A 19527-nucleotide genomic window follows, 5' to 3' on the forward strand; every position below is an offset into this window, starting at 1 on the left:
ATATATATATATATATATATACTTATGAGATCAAATATCGAGTTAAAAAGTTTAACGCTTAACGCTCCAAGCGTGCCTTTCAGGCACCACCGATGATTAATTATGTCGAGAAGAAAAATAAATTATCTTTGTGAGGAAAATATAGATAGCGACGATGACAATTTTGATTTTTGCGGCTATAAGCGGATCTTCAGCCGGAAGCGTTTCTTGCAAAATTTTTTCGATGTTACACTCGAACGAGAACGCTTCAAAAGCTCAAGGCGTCAGAACGAGAGTTGAAAAAGTAAACAATTTCATCGAATACTTTGACGAGAAATTCCGAGACTATTTTGTACCCGGAAAAAAAGTTTCTATAGACGAAGCTGTTGTGAAGGTTAAGGGGAGGGTTAGTTTTATAAGCTACAATCCACAGAAACCCACTAAATGAGGAATACGGATATTTGTCCTGGCCGACGAAAAATCCGTATACGTTTATGGCATTTTACCAGACTATGGCAAGCTCGCATCGCAAGATCTTATAAAACCAGATCTACCAATATCATCACGAATAGTTTTACATCTGTGTAACAAATTGTTACATTCCGTTCCTAGCTATGCAGGATATCACGTTTACACAGATAGATACTATACAAGTTTAGTCCTGGCAGAGGAATTATTACAAATTAAGTGCCACATAACAGGTACAATACAAAAAAATCGCAAACACATACCACAAGGAATTTCTAATCCGAAATTTATCAATTCGTATACAATTGCAATGCGCCATTCAAATTAGTTACTCCTTGCTTGGAAAGACAAGCGAATTGTCACTATGTTGAGCACGTATCACACCTCTGGGTCAAGAGTTATAACTAGATTTTCACGAAATTGTACTATTGAAGAAGTTTCAGAAGCAAATGTGATTGCAGATTATACGAGTAATATAGATGGTGTAGATAAAGCCGATCAATATGCATCAACATATTGTTTTCTGAGAAAATCGTTGAAATGGTGGCGGAAATTTTTCTTTTGGGGACTAGAAACAAGCGTAATAAATGCTTATATACCTGACAAGATTTCTCAGGAAAGGAAAGGAGAAAGCGCTTTGTCACATTATAAGTTTGTCAAATTATCAGTAAGTCAGCTCATAAGTAACTTTCGGAATAACAATGTGTATGGCAGGCCTTCCGGAACAGATAAGGAACAACGTTTAGATGAGAAACTCCATATAATAAATCAGTTGCCAAAAGGGAAAAAGAAAAAGCGTCTTGTTTGTTCACCAAAAGGAAGTAATGCGAATGTTTTAAAAAATTCCACACATTACTCAATTATAATTAATATAAATATTGTAATCAAAATTATGTTACCTTTAAGGTGAATAAACGACGTTTTGAATGACTTTAATATTATTATTTACACGTCATTGTAGCATTTAAAATCTGACACTTAAAAACTTGCAAGTCGAAGTATGATGAGAATAAGTTGGAGTTGCCGGTCGATATTCGCAATTAAAAGTCGGAGCGTTAAGGGTTAAGTTAGAAATAAGGAAGAGTAATATGTTCAATTAGATAACAGTCAGATTACGTCATCGGGCTGTCCTGTGTATCAAAGGAAATGATAATTGAATATAATAGCAATATATAATATAGTAATTAGCGTTAGTAAATATTTATAACAAGTAATAGTGGAATAGAATAAAAATAGAATAAAAGGAGGAGAAGATAATTAAGAGTATAAAAAAGTTCCCTCGTCCTACCACTACTGATAATAAAAATAATGATGGTAATAATAAAAATAGCAGTAATAATAATAATATTAATAATAATAATAATTATTAGCAGTAATGAGAGTCAAATATAAATTAATTACTTCCAATATTTACCGAGAATTTCCCAGTAAACTTAAGTATCTTTTACGTGTATCTTTCATCCATCAACATCAACCGTGTTGTAGACAGAAAGAGTTTAACTATTCGATAAAGCGTCCCGCACTCTCTTACAAATTTTGCTGGCTTTTAAGGAGAGTACTAACTAGTTGGTGTGCATTAACATTGTACGATACCAATATGTCTTCATCTATGGGGACGGATATAATACGACGCTTTCGTATTTATACATAGGAATATGAGATTAATTATCGAAAATATTAGTATGTTCTTTTAAAAGACGCATTCAAGTTCGAAAAGTTCCAAGTGATAAATATTAGAATAGTTTATAATTTACCAGACCTCGTTATAGAATCACGTTCGTTCTATATGCATTACGAAGCGTCATAAGAAAAGAAATAATAATGATTTTTTGGAAGGGATTAATGACAAACAATATGAGTTAGTACTCCACTTAATCACCATATGAAGAAAGGGGATGGTGAATGCAGAGAAATAGTAGTTTAAACATCACGATGATCCCATTCCAAATCATGAGGTGAATTATGTCGGCGATGTCGGCCATTGCTCAGCTCACAATCATTCTCGCAATCGGAACTATCTAAATCGTCATCTCTGTACGATCCATCTTCGGAATCTGAACTTCCGGAGTCATCGACATCGTCGTCTCTCTGGCTCTGGTGATGAGAATCGTGTTCTGTGAGCCTCTCCATTGGATTCACGGTAATAGCCAATGCAGAATCGTCCCAGGCCATTTCAGTTTCGGCAGCCAATTCATCTCCAGCCGATGGTCGTCTCTTTGCGGCTCCCCTGACTCTCGCTGCTCCCACCACCGCCATTAAGAGTAAGAAACAGATACAAGCAACAGCGACAATGGTAACTGCGTGATTACCACTTGCACCCCCGATGCTTCTGTTACCTTCGCGAAGCGCGGCTGTTGCATATTCTTCTGGCAAATCTGCGTGATGAGGAGACAATTGCACGTGTCCAGGTGCTGGTTCGAGAATTCTGGCGATTGGTGGATCATCGGGAGTAGAATGGGGAAGAGCGGTAGTTTTCTCTTTCGGATGAATGACAGCGAGAGTTTGCACGTATTCGTTGCTAGCGAATCGACCGCTGAGCTCGGAGCAAGTCAGTTTGAATACACGATCAAGATAGTAAGCTGGCTTGCGATTCGTATACATGATGAGACGTATCAATTGTTGGTAGTTATAAGGTGTGTCAGCGCCAGAGAGAACAACACCATCGCGATCTACACGCGCAGTGATAGAACGGAATCTACGCAGAGCATCGCCAGGTAAACCTAAGCTCTCGTGGTCGGGATTAAGACTTGGATAAACACTGACCGCGCATGCATCCAATCTGGCAGCGGAACCGGCAGTGACACGAGTGTCTGGGAACACGCGTACACCTAGACGAAAATCTGCGTATTCCCTAGCCACGTAGCCGGTCCCGTTGACAGTTATACCTGGACGAGGTGGTGGTAGAACAGTGACGTACGATTGAACAGTTGGTACCGGGAGCGGATTGTCTTCACTACCTTCGCAAACGATCGTTGTTTCTAAACGGAAATTACGGCGACCCGGGGTAGGAAATCGTCTGGAGTTGGAATAACCAATACGACGGAGAAGCGTCTCGACGTTAGTGCGATTATCTCCGTCGATTCGTACCTCTGTTAGATCGCAATTGGTGAGCAATTGGGTTCCAGGTTGAAGCAGATCCATCGATGGCACATGAATACCTTCCTGGCAACGACGCAAGCAAGACAACACGTCTGGTTTCTCGTTTCGTCCAACTAGCACGGACAGTCCAGCCAGATAGCCACGGAAATGATGTTTTGTTTTATTATCGGAACCCTGCCAGCATGCACCAACAACGAGAGTTGTGTTAACGCCTTTCGCAGGATGCAACGGCCAGTCGTCGATCACTTCCGGATTCTTCTCGTCTGTATGCCATTCCTCTCCATCAACGAATAAGGTCACGTGGGGGAAGTCGACTTGAACGGCGTAATGGTGCCACTTATCATCGCACACTTGAGTAAGTTTCCAACGCCACTCGGCAGGCCGGAAGATATTAGGATCACCCTCTGAGAAATCACGTCTAAGTAGCAAAATCAGTCTGCAGTTTCTAATAAACAGGGCGTAATGATGTCTATTCATCTCTGCAAATCAAACAATGGATCGTTTAATGATACAAGCCTATTTCATCCGATGTATATTTTAAGAACAGTTAACGTAAACTTACTGTGATCATCGGCAGCGCACAAGATGTGTTCTTTAACATGAGGGTCTTGTCTGGGTCGAGGTCGGTGTTTCACCCAAACTCCGACCGTGAATTTTTGTGCCAGGCTATGCTCCAGCACATCGTTAGGTACAATGGCAGCAGAATCAACGCCGTCAAATTCAAAGATTTCATCCGCTTCCCTGCCTTCGTCTCGAGACAAAGATGCGGTCCAGGAAGTCGTAGGCCCAGGAGTTGGCAATAAATCTACGCTATCGCGAGATGCGCCGCATAATTTACGTTGGCTGCGTACACCGTATGTGTCACGGTCACAACCTTTCCCTATATGGTCCGTAGCAAGAGTTAAGGTGGCTCGAACATTGCGCAATATACAGGGAGCGTCGCAAAGATCCAGCCTAGCGGAAGGAAGCAACGGTTGAGAACCTACGCCAGCGGCATAGTCAACCCTTTCTGGAATTCCTCTCCAACCGGGGGCGCATACACGATTGACTTTAACGGTAACCATAGCAGGTGCAGATTGTTTCATACCACAGTCATACGCTACCACGCTCAAAATGTAGTTATGGGATCGCTCGTAATCCAATGGTTCGGTATTGCGTATCGCTCCTTCATTGTCGATGATGAATGGTTGGTCAGCTGTCAAAATTTCATACTTGCATACGTCACCGAATTTCGGGGTGCAATCTCTGTCGGATGCTTCCACGCGGACAACTTCTTCGTATAGGCGACCTTCGTCCACGGTACTGACATAGGCCGGTTGCAAAAACTGTGGTGCATATTCGTTCACGTCCACCACGGTAATATGTACCGTAGCACTAAAATAACAACGTTGTTTTTTTTAGATATTTCTTGTCATATGTGATTAGTTACGTAGTTATATGATTAAATATTACATATTAACCATATAACTGTATGATGTTTAATATAATAATACATAATATTACTAACTATATACTAACTATAATTAAAAAGAATGAATCCTACAATTTACAACTTTATCTTCATCAAAGTAAAAAATAGATAAATAGTGTAACAAGATTTATCTTTCTATAAACTACTTTATCTCAATGCGATCTGTTACTGCGTTATGAAGTTGAATATGTTTTTATGTTCTCATGTTCAAGAAATAAAAGTTTTTTTATTAAACGTCCTAAATTAGGACCCCTGGTATCTCTATTCTTAACACTTTGATCGCTGCTATTACGTAAACGTCATTTCACTTTACCATCTGTTGTCTGCCCCCGTCACGTCTACGTAACTTCTTTTTTTTTAATTTAATCGGCACTTACGCGTGAGACAAATAATTCCTATATTTGATACTGTTTCTATTGAAACGAAACGATTTACAAATGCACTGAAAAGGCCGGCAATTTGTGAGTCTAATGATCCAGTGAAAGTGAATAGTCAGGAAATGATTATAATCCCGCTTTTTACAACTGTATGCAACGATCAGAAAATAAATAAATAAACTCGTATAATGCATAAGCGTACAAAATAAATTAAGATGATATGATAAAGATTCAGTAATGATGATGGATTCGATGCGATTTTCTCCAAAAGTGTATCATAATTATACGATAATTCGTATAATTATTCTATTAAACTGAGCGAGAAGTACCGGCGGTTGGCAATAAGATCTGCGCCGAAATGTGCGGCCGTCAAAGTGTTAATTAAGGTATAGGCAAACTTCAAACGTCATTATACTCTATACTTTAGTAACAACCTGCACGCATTTATATAGTCGATAGTAATTAGAACGCAAAATAATCAGTAAACATAATAAAATATACAGAGAATTTAAAATTCGAGTTCGACATCTACGAACAAAATCGATGTAATCAAATCCAAAGATTAGATAGTTATAAAGTATAAATGTATTAGTATGTATAGTCTATTATAAAGAGCGGTCGAATTTCTTTATAAGAACAGTAGCTTCGAAGACTCGTACATATAACGGAAGCTCGCAAGCCGTGGAGATAGATGAGAAAATAGAACAACAGGAAGCAGTTCCAGTTCAGAAATACTGGAAGGTAGGGCAAACGTATTTAGTATATATTAAATTTATCTCTGTACAAAACTAGACGAAAGCTAATGGAGTTCTATGCAAGTTCATTTCCAAAAACATTAAATCATTAAAGCGGATCGTATCGTGATATGAAATGAAACGTCAATATTGGAAGTTACAAAATAACTAATTATCGTGTAGCAATTTGGAAATTAATAAAAAATCGATTCGTAAAAGTCGCTTCGCGTTACATTTAAGGATTTAATCAAACTAAACTATTCGTTATATATATATGTATCATTGCTCTACCTACATAAAAGATATATAGAACGTATCGCATCGTATCAGTTTGAACAAAAGATAAAACGAATTACACTGATTGCGAAATGTCAAGTTTATTCAATGCAGTTCGTACTTTTCCGATAGCGATCCGTTGCAGCCAACAGCTTCGATATCGAACTTGTAGTTACGCCGTTTCTCGCAGTTTAGAACTCTCAGTGCCCTCAGCTCTGCCATTCCTTTCTCTTTCAAAACAATCTCGAAGGGTGCATCGCCATGGTGCTTGTTCGCTATACGGAAGGAGCAGACTTTGGCACCTATAGCTCGTATTTGTGGCGTGACCTCGACCAAAGTTTCGTTTTCCTTCACCAGGCCATGGTATCCACTTTCTGGACTGTCCAAATCCAATCGTGGAGCTGGAGGCAGAGACAAATATGTAGTTCAAACACAGATGCAACTAAACAATAATAGCATAGCTCGATATACAGTTGCTCGAAGTATCTGAAGCATACTTATAAAAACCTGTAATGAACACATTACACCAAATATAAGATGTTGTACCAAACGTATTGAAATTTCACTTGTACCGTGATCAGACCTGACTATCGTCATTGTATCAGTAAAGTTTAAAACGAGTCCAAAGGCAGACATAGGAACGTAATAGAAACATAATAGGAAAGTAATTAGACAGCAAGTTTTCCACCATGTTAATAGATTTGAATATTCGATGGGGCCATCTTTAACACTTGTTACGTGTTTTAGAAGGTGATTCGTGCTGTATACTAATTTCTTAGTGAATATATTTTCGCAGTAAATATCTTGTAATTTCTATGCACGCTTTTAAATTCGTTTCAAACTTTACCAATATAATCGTGACAACAGCGTCTCGTTGCGGTGCTAATAAAATCTCAAAATATAGAATCGTCTTTTCGAATAAGAACTGTTGTTTAAAAGCTTCTAGAAGAATTAGAACATCTTCCTCTACATCAAACGATAGATATTATGTAAGTAACATATAATTTGGTCATAAATCTTATTCAAAGTACTATAAGCTGCACATGTTGGAAATTTTTGTTCAAAAATAATTTTCTCATTTCTCTGCTCTGTAACAGTTATGTCAAATTAATCTTAGAAAGAATTACACGTTAATGTTCATAATACAGGATTATTAAGCCGTGATAAAATATTAAATGTTAGTTATTCAAGCGTGGCTTCCCTTCTTTTTTCAAATTAAAAATATCACGAGTCGTGGCTTAATTTCGCAATTTAATCCCTGGGAATTGTTTTGTCGACGAGCTTGTCCAAAAGAGAAATAAGGGTTTACAGAAATAGACCGGAAGCTTCGTAGGGTAGAGAACGAGGAATCTCTCGAAACTCGAACAATGCAAGATGCATTAATTAAAATTTCGCGTTGGTTTAAAAAAGAACTTTGCCGATTATTTTAAATCATTGTGCATGCACCATGAAAACTTGAACCTTCGTTATTCCTACCTTATTAGAACCAACAGGCAGAGATTAACAATTTACCGAGCTTACAACAACTGGGCCATTATTCCTCGTGTACTAATTAATGGTAACTAATGTTTGTTTACGTTTTCTTTCATAAACCTCTGATCTGAAATACTCATATTTTATAGTGGTTGTTGATTGTTAAATATGGTAGTTTAAATACTACTTCACGCGAGATCAAATGATAATAAACACGCGATAGATCTATTTTTATCGATTTTCTTACTTTTACGTCACTTGATGGTCGATAAGAAAAAGAAATATATGTTCATATATATTTTAATATAATCTATAGATCGAAAGTCCTTCGGAAATAAGCGATAAATCCACTGTTTTGTAAAAAATGAACAATGTTGACTTAGCTGTTATGGTAATTTAACTTGGCATTGATATCTTTTAAATATTTGGGAAAGTGACGAAACATATATTCAATTCCAATGTCAAATGTAATGATAATTTTAATGTAGAATTAATCGACAACGTATGGAATTAAAAAATTCTTCTTCTACAAGAGATGGGAAATACATCTTATCGTGTTTGTCACTTGTGGCCTTCATTTCTTTTTGTTCTGTCAGAGTGCTGGAGATGATCGGAATATGTAAATGCCTTTTACACAGAGAATTTAAACTACATGTAACCTGAATTCTTTATTTTTAGAGATAGTTTCACCGCGATCGTCCGAAAAACCGAACGAGCTTTGGCGATTTTTCGATTTCGGGCTTTGATGGAATCGCGATATCCATTTGCATGGTAAAAGTCGGGCTCGTGAATTACTAAAAGTCAAATACTGCAAAAATTCCATGCATAATTGTTTCAACCAAAGGATGATACTTTTAAACGAAACGAAAAATTCATTGGATATTCTTTCTTGTATTTCTTCGACGAGTATAATTGTTTGTAATGTTATCTAGATTATTCTACATCGTATTACAAAGATCCCGTAGGTTGTAAGTTATTTCCTATAGCTTATAAAAATTAGTTAAAATATCTTTATGAAGTAGTCTACCAATAGTATTAAAAGTGAAGAACCGCAGAAAAAAACACTTTTATTAATCTCTTTCCAACAACTAACAATGACAAAACAACAACTTTCTTACTCGACAAAAATGTGCTCCGTAATTTTCCTCTTCGAATATTACTTTTCATCTTATTCCCCTTTAAGCAGCTCATCGTATTAACACAAAAGGATAAACAAAGAAACTCAGTTTCCTACGTTAGTATTATCGATTGCACGAACAAGAGCATCTATTTCAATGAAATTGAATGAAAGAATGATGGAATGAATCGCGTCGAGAATACCATTGACAACCGATAAGTTCGATACCGTTTCCACCGTAGAACAACAATTGCTGACCGTTATTCCGCCCCATATCGGTGTTCCACTGCGACGCATCAGTGTTTCACGTTAACACCGATCCGCGAACAACAGATGAGAATTACTATTTCAGGCTAAAAGCAGTGGTTAACGCATTCACCGCCAAAGGTATCTCTCGTGGTTGTTACAATTCCATTCAGAGTTGTTCTCGTAATTCAATGTAAAAGTAGATTACATACAGCGAGGATTATTCAATAACAATTGTTAGGTAGGATTAAATTAAAAACGCGCGACGAAATTTGTTTATAGAAAACTGCGTTTCTCTGGAAATGAAATTTAAGAGTTTGCGTGCACAATTTTTCAGGAATCTCGTAGACTCGTTTAGATTCAATGATGTAGCGGAGGGTACCAATAGGACATTGAGATTTATCAAATTATAATCAATCGATTAACGAATCGTTTAAATCGCTATTTCTTAGGTAGAAATTTTCTTATATTTCAAGTTCTTTTTCGCTATTCAAATATTCGAGGGTAACCGAATTTGAGATAATATTTCAACGTAGTCGATGCCAAATTCCAATAATTTTAACTAAGTTTACACGAACAGAATAAAGATAATAAAAATAATTCTAGATCGTTCAAGTTCAATTTCATTAAGTGTTTTTACCTTTGGTGAATTACCTTTGGTGGTAAAAGAAAAAGTTGCATTTTTTTTATTACAATTATCGCAGAGTAATATCGACCCACTAAAATATTTCAGTAACAGTAATCTATTAGGAGCCAACATTCAATTAATGTAACGTTTCGTTTGCGATGCTTGTACACTATTGTACACTATTGTACACTATTGAAATGTAATTCAATGTGTTATTATAGTTAGTTTGTTGTCCATAAACGTGCGATTGGTGGTTAGTCAATGGAAAGGTAAGCATGAATACCTTAGAGAGGGTGATAATTGTACAAAGCAATTTCTGGTATTTAGTAAAAGCACCTTGTATCAAGGTGGCATCGGACCCTTGATAAAGTTAAGTGCGGTGCCGACGAAATGTCGGAGCACCACTCTAAAAAAGTTTTATCTTCAAACTTTTACCGCGCATAGCTAAAGCTAATAGGTCGTGAAATTTCCAAAAAATGTATTTTTAAGTAGACGGTGAACTGAAAAATATTAGGAACCCAATAACAATCGTTAACCGTGGATACCGAATCGCTGAAATATTGAACGAATAAATATTTAGTAGCTTAAACGTGCGCGATACTATTACGTAGCTTTTCTCAATAGCGTTAAAATCAATTTAATTGTAGGAAGACAGAGGAGTATGTTGGGAAAATTACGATGAAGTCCCGAAAGTGTGGAAAATTGTAGTCAGTATACCATTAAGCTATCGCTTTGTACGGAACTAACAGAAAGTCAAAGTAAAGTTTGTTGGTGAAATATTTCGTAAACATGAGTCTAATATCTTTTGGTTCTCCATCTACTTGCAAAGTTACATCGAAATCGCTAACATTTCACGTGAGTGCCTGGTAAAGTCTTAAATTGAACGAAACTACGTTCACTGCTGCTTTCTAGAAAGTTTGACACTTCGCACCTTGCCGCTGAGACCAGAATTACTCTTTCAGATGCAAATACATAGTCCACGGATCTAGATAAAATTTATACGATATGTTCCACAGAAACAATATTTTAATTGATATTCATCCTATACCTATTTAATTTTCATTGACCAAACTGCTGAATTTAACATATTCGTTTAACCAACTAACAGAGAAGTATAGTAAGGTAGAGTACATTGGAACGATACCACAACGATCGTAATTTATCTCTTTAATAAGTGTTAAAATGCTTAGGCTTTTTATTACTAGATGACTTTTTTCATTAATAATTTGATACCTCGTACGAGGTTTATCGCATCTATACAGATATCCACTACAACATTCATATAAGCAAAAAACATATAAATTCTTTCCATAGTGATTTAAATCTAGAAAATTGGTGTTTTTTTTTTTTTTTTTTTTTTTTTTTATAAAATTGTTCGTGATTCAACGTGTACAGCGGATAAGATTGAAATAAATTAATAATATACTTTTTATTACTTTCATATTATTTATATTGTATGGCAAACTTGTTTTAAACCATTAACCTGGAACGGATTTCCCTTAAGTACATGCACGTATTTCATTGCATGCTGTAACGAAGACGTGCTACAACAAATCAGGTTTCACAACCAATTATATTAATTCTAGCATACTCCAGTGTACTTGCTCGACTAGCATAATGTCTATCGGTTATTCCGATAAAGATCGAAAAAGAAATGCATAAATCTTATTTAATCTACGGTAATATTATTCAAGAAGCTTTCACGATGGCCAAATTTAATATAGTTAAGCTCGCTAAGATCTTCAACGGATTTTCGATCCAATCACGCCCTCCTATACCAACTTTGAAGGAAATGAACTTTTGACGTAAAACCGAAACGAGGGAGAACAACGCGTATATTTAGACTGACTTGCTTATATTTTTTTATATGTCTAGTAAATAATTTCTTTGTAAGCTTCCAAATAGTTTTTCGCTTTTCCTGAAATTCTTGATCCAGCTGTATCACATCTGAAATATATATGCGATATGTAAGAAGAATGCTTTTTAAATTTGAACATTAATAAATAATTCACAATGTGAATCATATTTATATAGGTTTGGTATAGGTACCGTTTCACAGCATATAACGTTTTATCGCTAAAATTAGGGTCGTTCTGTGTTTCCCGAATATGTGACCATCTCCAATCGATCCGATGGGTATATTTTAAGAGCGCAGTTAAATGCATTCCCAATCAAACGATTCTCCTATCTTTGTTTTAAATCGTACCTCTGAAGTTCAAATTACTCGATTTATACGTATCAATATTTACCAAAATACTATTGCACCTAAATCTAAAGAAAAGGTCTTATAATACTGATCAAGAGAAATAAGAAATGTTTAGTCAACAAAGATGCCAGATTAAATTATTTAAATATTAAATGATTGTTAAATACTTCAAAATCGATAGTAGTACTCGTAACAATTTCAACAGCTAATATAATTATGTATCATATAATGTATGTAATTTTACATTTACTTAGAATGATACTCAATCTGTGCCAGCTTAATTTCCTCGCTCATAATAAATAATGTGATTAAATTACAACGATCAATAGAAAAAAGATATACACATACATATATCGAACGTGACAATATGGAACAAAACAGAAATGACTGAAATTGTATGTATACACCGATTTATGATTCACATACGTGAATGTAGGTATTGCATTGTATTGAAATGAATGGAGAAAACATCAAAAGCTTTATATAAAAAGGGAAACAAAGTTTCATTTAAGTCTCTCTAAGGAGTTAGTAAGTAAGACACATAATTGGTGTCTAAAATCTGCATAAATATACTTGATTGTCCTTTTTATTTGGAAGATTACATTTTTCTCAAATAAAATCATAAAGAGACTGTTTCAAAGAAACATTACTAGATATACAAAATAATTACATAACTTGCTAGCATTTAGAGACACTTCTCTCAAGAACTGTTGCCACTGAGGCCCTCTTACACCCAACAGTACAAATTACACTGTACTGTGAAAAAAATTGATTTGATATTCCACGTTGATTAAACACTTTTTTATTCCATTTGGTAAATTTTGAAAAGCCAGGAAATTTTGGATTCTTATTCTTTTAGCAGCCTATATATAGTTATACATTATGTATCATAATTAACAATCTACATTTATTCTTCTCAGTAAATTCTGTAAGCCCTTAAAACTTTAAATTCCCGTTCTTCAAACACTCTATGTATAATTATACGTTATATATTACGGTTAAATACTTATACTATACGTTTTACTATCATACCTATCATACAGCTTCTCTGAAGCAAATTGACTGATAATCGATATCAAAATCATCGTTATCAATTGAACATACATAATATTACAAAGCTCAAAAGAGATGAATCGAACGTCTGTGTCGATTTATCGCCGTGCGCGCTTCAAAAAACGTTTTGATTCAATTCCACGGGGAACGAGACTTTATTGTGCTCGAAATTAAGCAATAATCTTCATAAACGTGAGATAGATGGGATTGTTTTTAATTATCTTGCAATGTAGACAGTCGTATTTGCAAATCAAGACACGTCGAACAATTAGCACAAATAAAAAGACGAGCATGAAAACGAAAGGACCGGTCGTGTGTACTGAACACTGTCGCTTTATAGAACACTGTCGCACACAGTTCATTAAATACTTGGCGTTGTTACGCAAGATATTTTACGAAATATCGACGAGAAAATATATTACCAGAATCATTTTATTACAATATGTACATTTTAAAGTCGCACTTTACGTCACGAAAATTATTTAATAACATCGTAAAGTTTCTTATCGTCATAAAATGGATTAGTTTCGTTTGTAGTGAAACGAAGAGACAACCATTAAAATGTATAAAACATAATTTGTAGTATTTTATGAGATTCTGTAAGAAAGAAATACATCGTATGTCATTGAAATTACATCGTGTAAAATGTATCGAATGATATGTTGAAAAACGCAAAACATTGCAGCAACCACTTTCGAGCAATGCAAATCGTAATTTATACAGCATCGAGAATTTTGTCTAAGTTTACATGGAGAGATATATCTAGATGTAATTCCAAGTACTGTTAAGATTCCAATTAAAATTTAACTATAAACACCAAAATTAATTTCTTATCCTTTTTAGATCTAAATAAATATTCGATAATCGACCTTATCCTGTCAAAATATCATTATGCGTTAGAAAGAAGATAATACCAGATTTATATAGAAACCTATGCCTGACAGCGCCGTAAAACGTTACTTCATCCGTCTAACTTTAATCAAGTCCTAGTTTCCGATGCGACTGGGTCCAATCTGATTCATATCTATTTTGTTATCGCAAAGCGTGACTAATGCTGTCATATGTGGAATCGTAACATATAATCCGTATATCTGGCTGAAGTGTTATTCTTTTAGCATCACGACTGATCGTATACAGTTTCATAGACGTATCGCAACACCGATCGGGGCTAGTCAATGAATTCGCCATAACAGTTTCGGTGACTGCAGGTGCTCTCGAAAGAACAATTGCACCTGCGAGCTTACCACTCCAATCAGCGACACACCGTAAACCGATGCGTGACTCGATGATAGGAATAAAAACAATTCGTTATAAGCAATTTTTTTAAGCAAGAAACGATAATTGAAGAAATAAGATGAATGTAGGGCACGAGAAAAGAGAAATGAAATCACCTCCATGATTGTTGAAGGAGCTCGGTGTCGACTCGAGGGCTGAGATGCTCGCGTGGGAGAGACCGAGGGTCAACCCGAAAAACACAGTGCTAGCCACCAACAGCATTCTCCTTATCTCCTGCCTCCAGGATACTCCGATTATTTATTCTTCGGCCGACAGCACTTGACTTATCACTCGCAAGAAACTCGCTTTTTAAAAGAGCATCGCCGTCTACTACACGACTCGCTTGTGACACCACGCACAATCGCGAAGTCAATATTTGAGCAGAATATCGATTCGCCAGAAAAACTAATGTCGATTCTCGTCGCTAGTTGGCGCGCATGCACAATATTCTGAGATCAAGTACAAACACCAGACTCCACCACGGAAATTCAAGATATTCAAGAGTTTCCTTATGTTTTCAAGCTTTTATATAGTTGTAAATATGAATTTCACTACTATATAATAAAGTTATTGCACTTTTTCTTCTGTTGCGATATGATAAAAGTAAAAGAAGTCAAAAGTAATATAGAGCAGACTAAAGAACTATTTCTGATGTTTCCATCATTTCATTTTTACTTTATTCCCGCAAGAGGCGCTTGGACTTCCGTCATTTTGCATAGAAGTAATGTATTTTACAAAAAATCTTAGTTATATCTTACTATAATCATGTTACATCTTATACATGTATTATAAAAAATTATACATGTAAAAATGTTGTATTTCTAAATCTTACTCTTATTGCAATGAGAAGAAATATACTATTTACATGTGCACTTTCAATGCATATTATAATAAATTAAGGATAGTGTTTCTTTTTATTTGAGTTACAACAATAAGATTACATCGTTCTTTATAATTGTAAATGTTGACAACAGTCGCAACATTATTAAATACCCATTTATTATATAATAACTACTCGACTGTTAATTTTGCTATGTAACAGTCGAATAGTTATTATATAATAAATGGGTATTTAATAATGTTGCGACTGTTGTCAACATTTACAATTATAAAGAACGATGTAAAACATTAAAATCATTATCAGAATTATAAAGAACGATGTAATAAATGATAAGTTATTTTTACTATGTAACTTATAACTTGTTCCTTTTTTTTAGATTAATAAGTCCTTATAGGGTACATTTCTCAATATCTGATTAGTAATTCTTTTATGTACAGATAATATATGTATAGTTACTAAGCATTAAATTTTTACGATATTGTATAAAATGCAAGATTTTTAAATTTGTTAAATATTGATTGAAACATTAATAGAACTATAATTGTGTAAAGAGCATTAAATTTAGTAAAATAATCCATTATTTCTATAATCCAATGTTGATATAATAGCTTTATTATTAAATTTCCTGTTGATAACACTGATGTTAAATATTCTTAGTTTATATTCTCTAGTTATTTGCAACGTAAGTCACATATTCAGAAAATGTGCAATATTTTTTAATATTTTGTATTATATAATACCAGATTGTCCAACTGTTTCGTTACACTGGTAAGAATGGATTAATCAGTTTAGTTAAATCTGAGAGAAGAGTAAACACATAAATAGATTTTATAATATTTTTGCTGATATATAATATTTATATTATATAAAGGATGTTAATTACATAACAAGAAAAATAATTAGCATCTAAAGAATATATACATAATGCATAATGTCCAAACAAAATTTTAATTTTTAGGTTGGCTAGCTGAGTTGTACAACGGATTTTGTGAATTTTCATTTGGCTGACCTAGATATGTATATTTGAATATATGGTAGAATTTTATTGTGGGGATTTTAGGATTGGGATTCTCATGCTCTGTACACGGGGAAGCACCGATGCAAGAATATATAAGACGTGGCACCTATTTCTTAATACATCGATCGTAAGTTTATTGTGTTTTAAAGTATATTTACATATTCTATTGAATTACACATTACCAAAAGTTTTGATGTGTAAATGAATTTTATCTACTTTGTTGCTATAAAATGAAACATTCAAGTTTAATTTTAGCTAATATCGTAAAAAGATCGATGAAATACAAAAATATTTGTGTTATTAAATAATTGATTGATAAGTGAATATTCATTCATTTTATTGTAATATTTTGTTAATGATTTTAATGTTTTGTCCAATTCGTTTGTCCCAAAATCAAAAAATAATATGTGAAAAGTTAAAAATTTATTGTAATTTAAAAATGTATGTTGCAGGTAAGATCTGTGTAATTTTGTACTTGTAAAAGATTTTACACCTATAATGAATACAATGTCTAGTATGGATCCAGTTTGGGTAAATATCAATTATATACATGTACATAATGCTCGCAGTCATTTTCATTAAAAAATATAAGTTTCTTAAATATCTTTGTTTGCGCACAAGAATTATTTATTCCATTTTTTCAATTCTCTGTAGGATGAAATGTTGGGAATTGCTAAGGTACAGCAACAAGAATATTATGAACTTTTGGCAGAATGGACACTGTATGAGGAAGATGAATATAAGTATTTGAGACAAAATATTGGGTTTGCAATTTATGGTCCTGCATCAGAAGATGAAACGGCTGATGTTGTATTATATAATAAGGATAAAGTAACTAATAACTATGATTTAGTTGAAACATTTTATTACTCAGAGAAAGCCAAAAAAACTATAGATATTATATATGACAAAATACTTCAATTTGGAGAAGAAAACATAAAAGCAGGGACGGAAGAAAAATCAAACACAAAAGGAGTTTATTATGGAGTAATTTTCAACGTAATATTCCATCCTAAAAATAATTCAGTTAATGTACCTACTTTAAAAGAGGAAAACGAAATAAACATACGTTTAACACCAATATTTAAGATAAAATACTCACAATGTAAAAAGCAACAAATTTGGTATATTGATATGAATGGTAGGATATATAAAAGTTGGACAGATTACAAGGACAACAATACTTTACCACCATGTACCATGGTTCTTCCAAAGGATGGATTTTATCAACCGGATACGACTTATGAAATTACTGAAAAATATTCAACAGTATGGTTAGAAATTGTAGAATCACCTGCATGTAAACCTATAAATACTTTTCTTAATGTAGCAGATACAGCTTCTAGTGTAATAAGTGCAGCTGGAGTTGTTTTAGGAGTTGCATCTTTGTTTACACCTATTGGTCCAGTTGTGCTAGGTAGGTTACATAAAGTTGTATTTTATATTCATATGCATAAGTGTTTTTCAATTTATATATATAACAATACAATATATTCTTCTGGGAGTAATTGTTGCATAATAACAAAATAACTAAAATTATAATAATGTTGTTACAATTGCAGGTGCAACAGCGTGTTCTGGCGTAACTGGTGCATGGACAGTGAGTAGATCAGTAAAAAAATTAGTAAACAGAAGATCTCATGAAGAAACTATAAATCCACTAAAGGATAAAGATGCATTTTCTTCATGGTTAGGTATAACTGGCAGTACAATTGGTATAGCAGCCTTAGGTGGATCTTTTGCTATTACTAAGCTTGTTCAGAATGGTAGTAATATAGGCACTGCAACTAGACTTGCATACAATACATTAGTATTAAGTAATTTAGGTATCAATGGTTTTGGTGTAGGATATCAAGCATACTGTATCTATAATAGATATCAGGAAGATGGCACAGTTCATTTTTCAGATGTAGTATCTCTGGCAGCTCATATTTTGTTCTTTGGTAATGCAATTCTAAATACCCAGTTTGCAGCAGAGTTAATTGAATCTACACAAGGTAACATTTTAGATAACTATAGAAGCACTTTACGTTCCAAAAATCTTCGTAGAAAATTTAATCGTGCGAAGCGTACTGCTGCTGCAAATAATACAGATAAAATATTTGAAAATGCTGAAGTTATACGTTACATCAATAACAAGCAACAGTTACAACTTGAAAATAATTTGGGTGCTATTCCCACTCAAATGCCTACCATATCTTTGCAAAATAACGAACTGATAATTTGTGGTATGCATTTACTAGATCCAATGAAATTTGTAGACATATTATTTGCATATGACAAGAAAGAAAATGAATATTCATTTAACAAAGAGAATAGCAATGCTCAAGATAAATTGCCTCAGTTAAAAGATTTGCTATTGTCTTTATTAAAGGATGCATTTTTAAATAATGGGAACAGTATAAAATATGATATTAATCAATTTATTGAAATTTTAAATGATATAAGATACATGAAGAATGCCTCATGTTTTCTTCTTATAATATTTGAAATATCTCTTGCTCTGATAACAAAATCTTCATTTGATTCAGAGTATTTACATAAAGCAGTTCATTTTGTATGGAATTATATAAAAGAAAATTTTAGGTATTTAGATACATCTTCCATTAATGATGAACAAATGCAAAAACTATTGAATAAAATAATAGCAGCCTTGTTTGAATACATGGTAGTTACTGTAAAAGAGTTATTACCTGCTTTTGCAAAATATATGGAAAAATATGGAATTTTACCTAACAATTTTACCTAATATAATAAAAAATTGACTCATGACTTCTTATTCCTTTAAGGAATTTAATTTTAATTTCTTTAAGAAATTAAAGGAATTTGCTTAAACACACATACAATTAGATCATAATATCTATACATACGCAGAATTGTGCCTTATAATAGTATATTGTATGACATTAATAAAACGGCCATGTAAATAATTTTGTTAAGAATATTTAGCAATATTTAATGATGATAAAAGGGCACTTGTTTTCTATTATAAAAGTAAATAAAAGGTAGTTTCTTGTGGTAATTACTGTATTAATATTAATGTATTTTTTTGGTACCAGAAAGATGTACATCTTTATAAAAAATAAGAATAAAATGAAAAAGTAAATAGAAATTCTTTGTTTTATCCTATTAAATTATTAAGATAAGAACAACTGTGCTTTAATCTATGAAATTATTCATTAATTACTGAATTACATTTCCTGAAATAAATCCGTATGATAAAAAATGTATCTCTCAAGCAATTCTCATTTATTGTTTAATTGATT

At 33.7% G+C, this 19527-nt stretch overlaps 2 protein-coding genes across 5 annotated transcripts; one reads left to right on the forward strand and one right to left on the reverse strand.

Annotated features, from left to right (window-relative positions):
- Positions 1-1789: 1789 nt before the first annotated feature.
- LOC126873089 (calsyntenin-1) lies at positions 1790-14775 on the reverse strand. The gene is made up of 4 exons (XM_050633600.1): positions 14519-14775; positions 6526-6805; positions 4109-4920; positions 1790-4025 (listed from the first exon to the last, which is right to left on the reverse strand). Exons 1-4 carry the CDS (start codon positions 14622-14624, stop codon positions 2368-2370), a joined length of 2856 nt encoding a protein of 951 aa, XP_050489557.1. The 5' UTR covers positions 14625-14775; the 3' UTR covers positions 1790-2367.
- Positions 14776-14828: 53 nt separating this feature from the next.
- LOC126873091 (uncharacterized) lies at positions 14829-19373 on the forward strand. Of its 4 annotated transcripts, none has more exons than XM_050633606.1 (5): positions 14829-14937; positions 16202-16388; positions 16714-16792; positions 16916-17678; positions 17824-19373. In XM_050633606.1, exons 3-5 carry the CDS (start codon positions 16760-16762, stop codon positions 19008-19010), a joined length of 1983 nt encoding a protein of 660 aa, XP_050489563.1. In that variant the 5' UTR covers positions 14829-14937; positions 16202-16388; positions 16714-16759; the 3' UTR covers positions 19011-19373. The 4 variants fall into 4 exon arrangements, with proteins under 4 accessions (XP_050489563.1, XP_050489562.1, XP_050489564.1 ...); XM_050633605.1 differs by having other exon boundaries at positions 14846-15123; XM_050633607.1 differs by lacking the exons at positions 14829-14937; positions 16202-16388 and adding an exon at positions 16395-16580.
- Positions 19374-19527: the final 154 nt, after the last annotated feature.

The sequence above is a fragment of the Bombus huntii genome, chromosome 14 (assembly GCF_024542735.1).
Source record: "Bombus huntii isolate Logan2020A chromosome 14, iyBomHunt1.1, whole genome shotgun sequence".
Classification (NCBI taxonomy): domain Eukaryota; kingdom Metazoa; phylum Arthropoda; class Insecta; order Hymenoptera; family Apidae; genus Bombus; species Bombus huntii.

Excerpts from the sequence above, each read along its gene's own strand:
- LOC126873089 (XM_050633600.1), bottom strand. The coding sequence starts at position 14,624 with ATGCTGTTGGTGGCTAGCACTGTGTTTTTCGGGTTGACCCTCGGTCTC. Across the intron at positions 6,806-14,518 it reads CTCCTTCAACAATCATGGAG|CTCCACGATTGGATTTGGAC; the intron begins GTGATTTCATTT and ends CTCTGCCTCCAG. Across the intron at positions 4,026-4,108 it reads GTGCGCTGCCGATGATCACA|AGATGAATAGACATCATTAC; the intron begins GTAAGTTTACGT and ends TTTGATTTGCAG.
- LOC126873091 (XM_050633606.1), top strand. The coding sequence starts at position 16,760 with ATGAATACAATGTCTAGTATGGATCCAGTTTGG. Across the intron at positions 16,793-16,915 it reads CTAGTATGGATCCAGTTTGG|GATGAAATGTTGGGAATTGC; the intron begins GTAAATATCAAT and ends AATTCTCTGTAG. Across the intron at positions 17,679-17,823 it reads TATTGGTCCAGTTGTGCTAG|GTGCAACAGCGTGTTCTGGC; the intron begins GTAGGTTACATA and ends TTACAATTGCAG.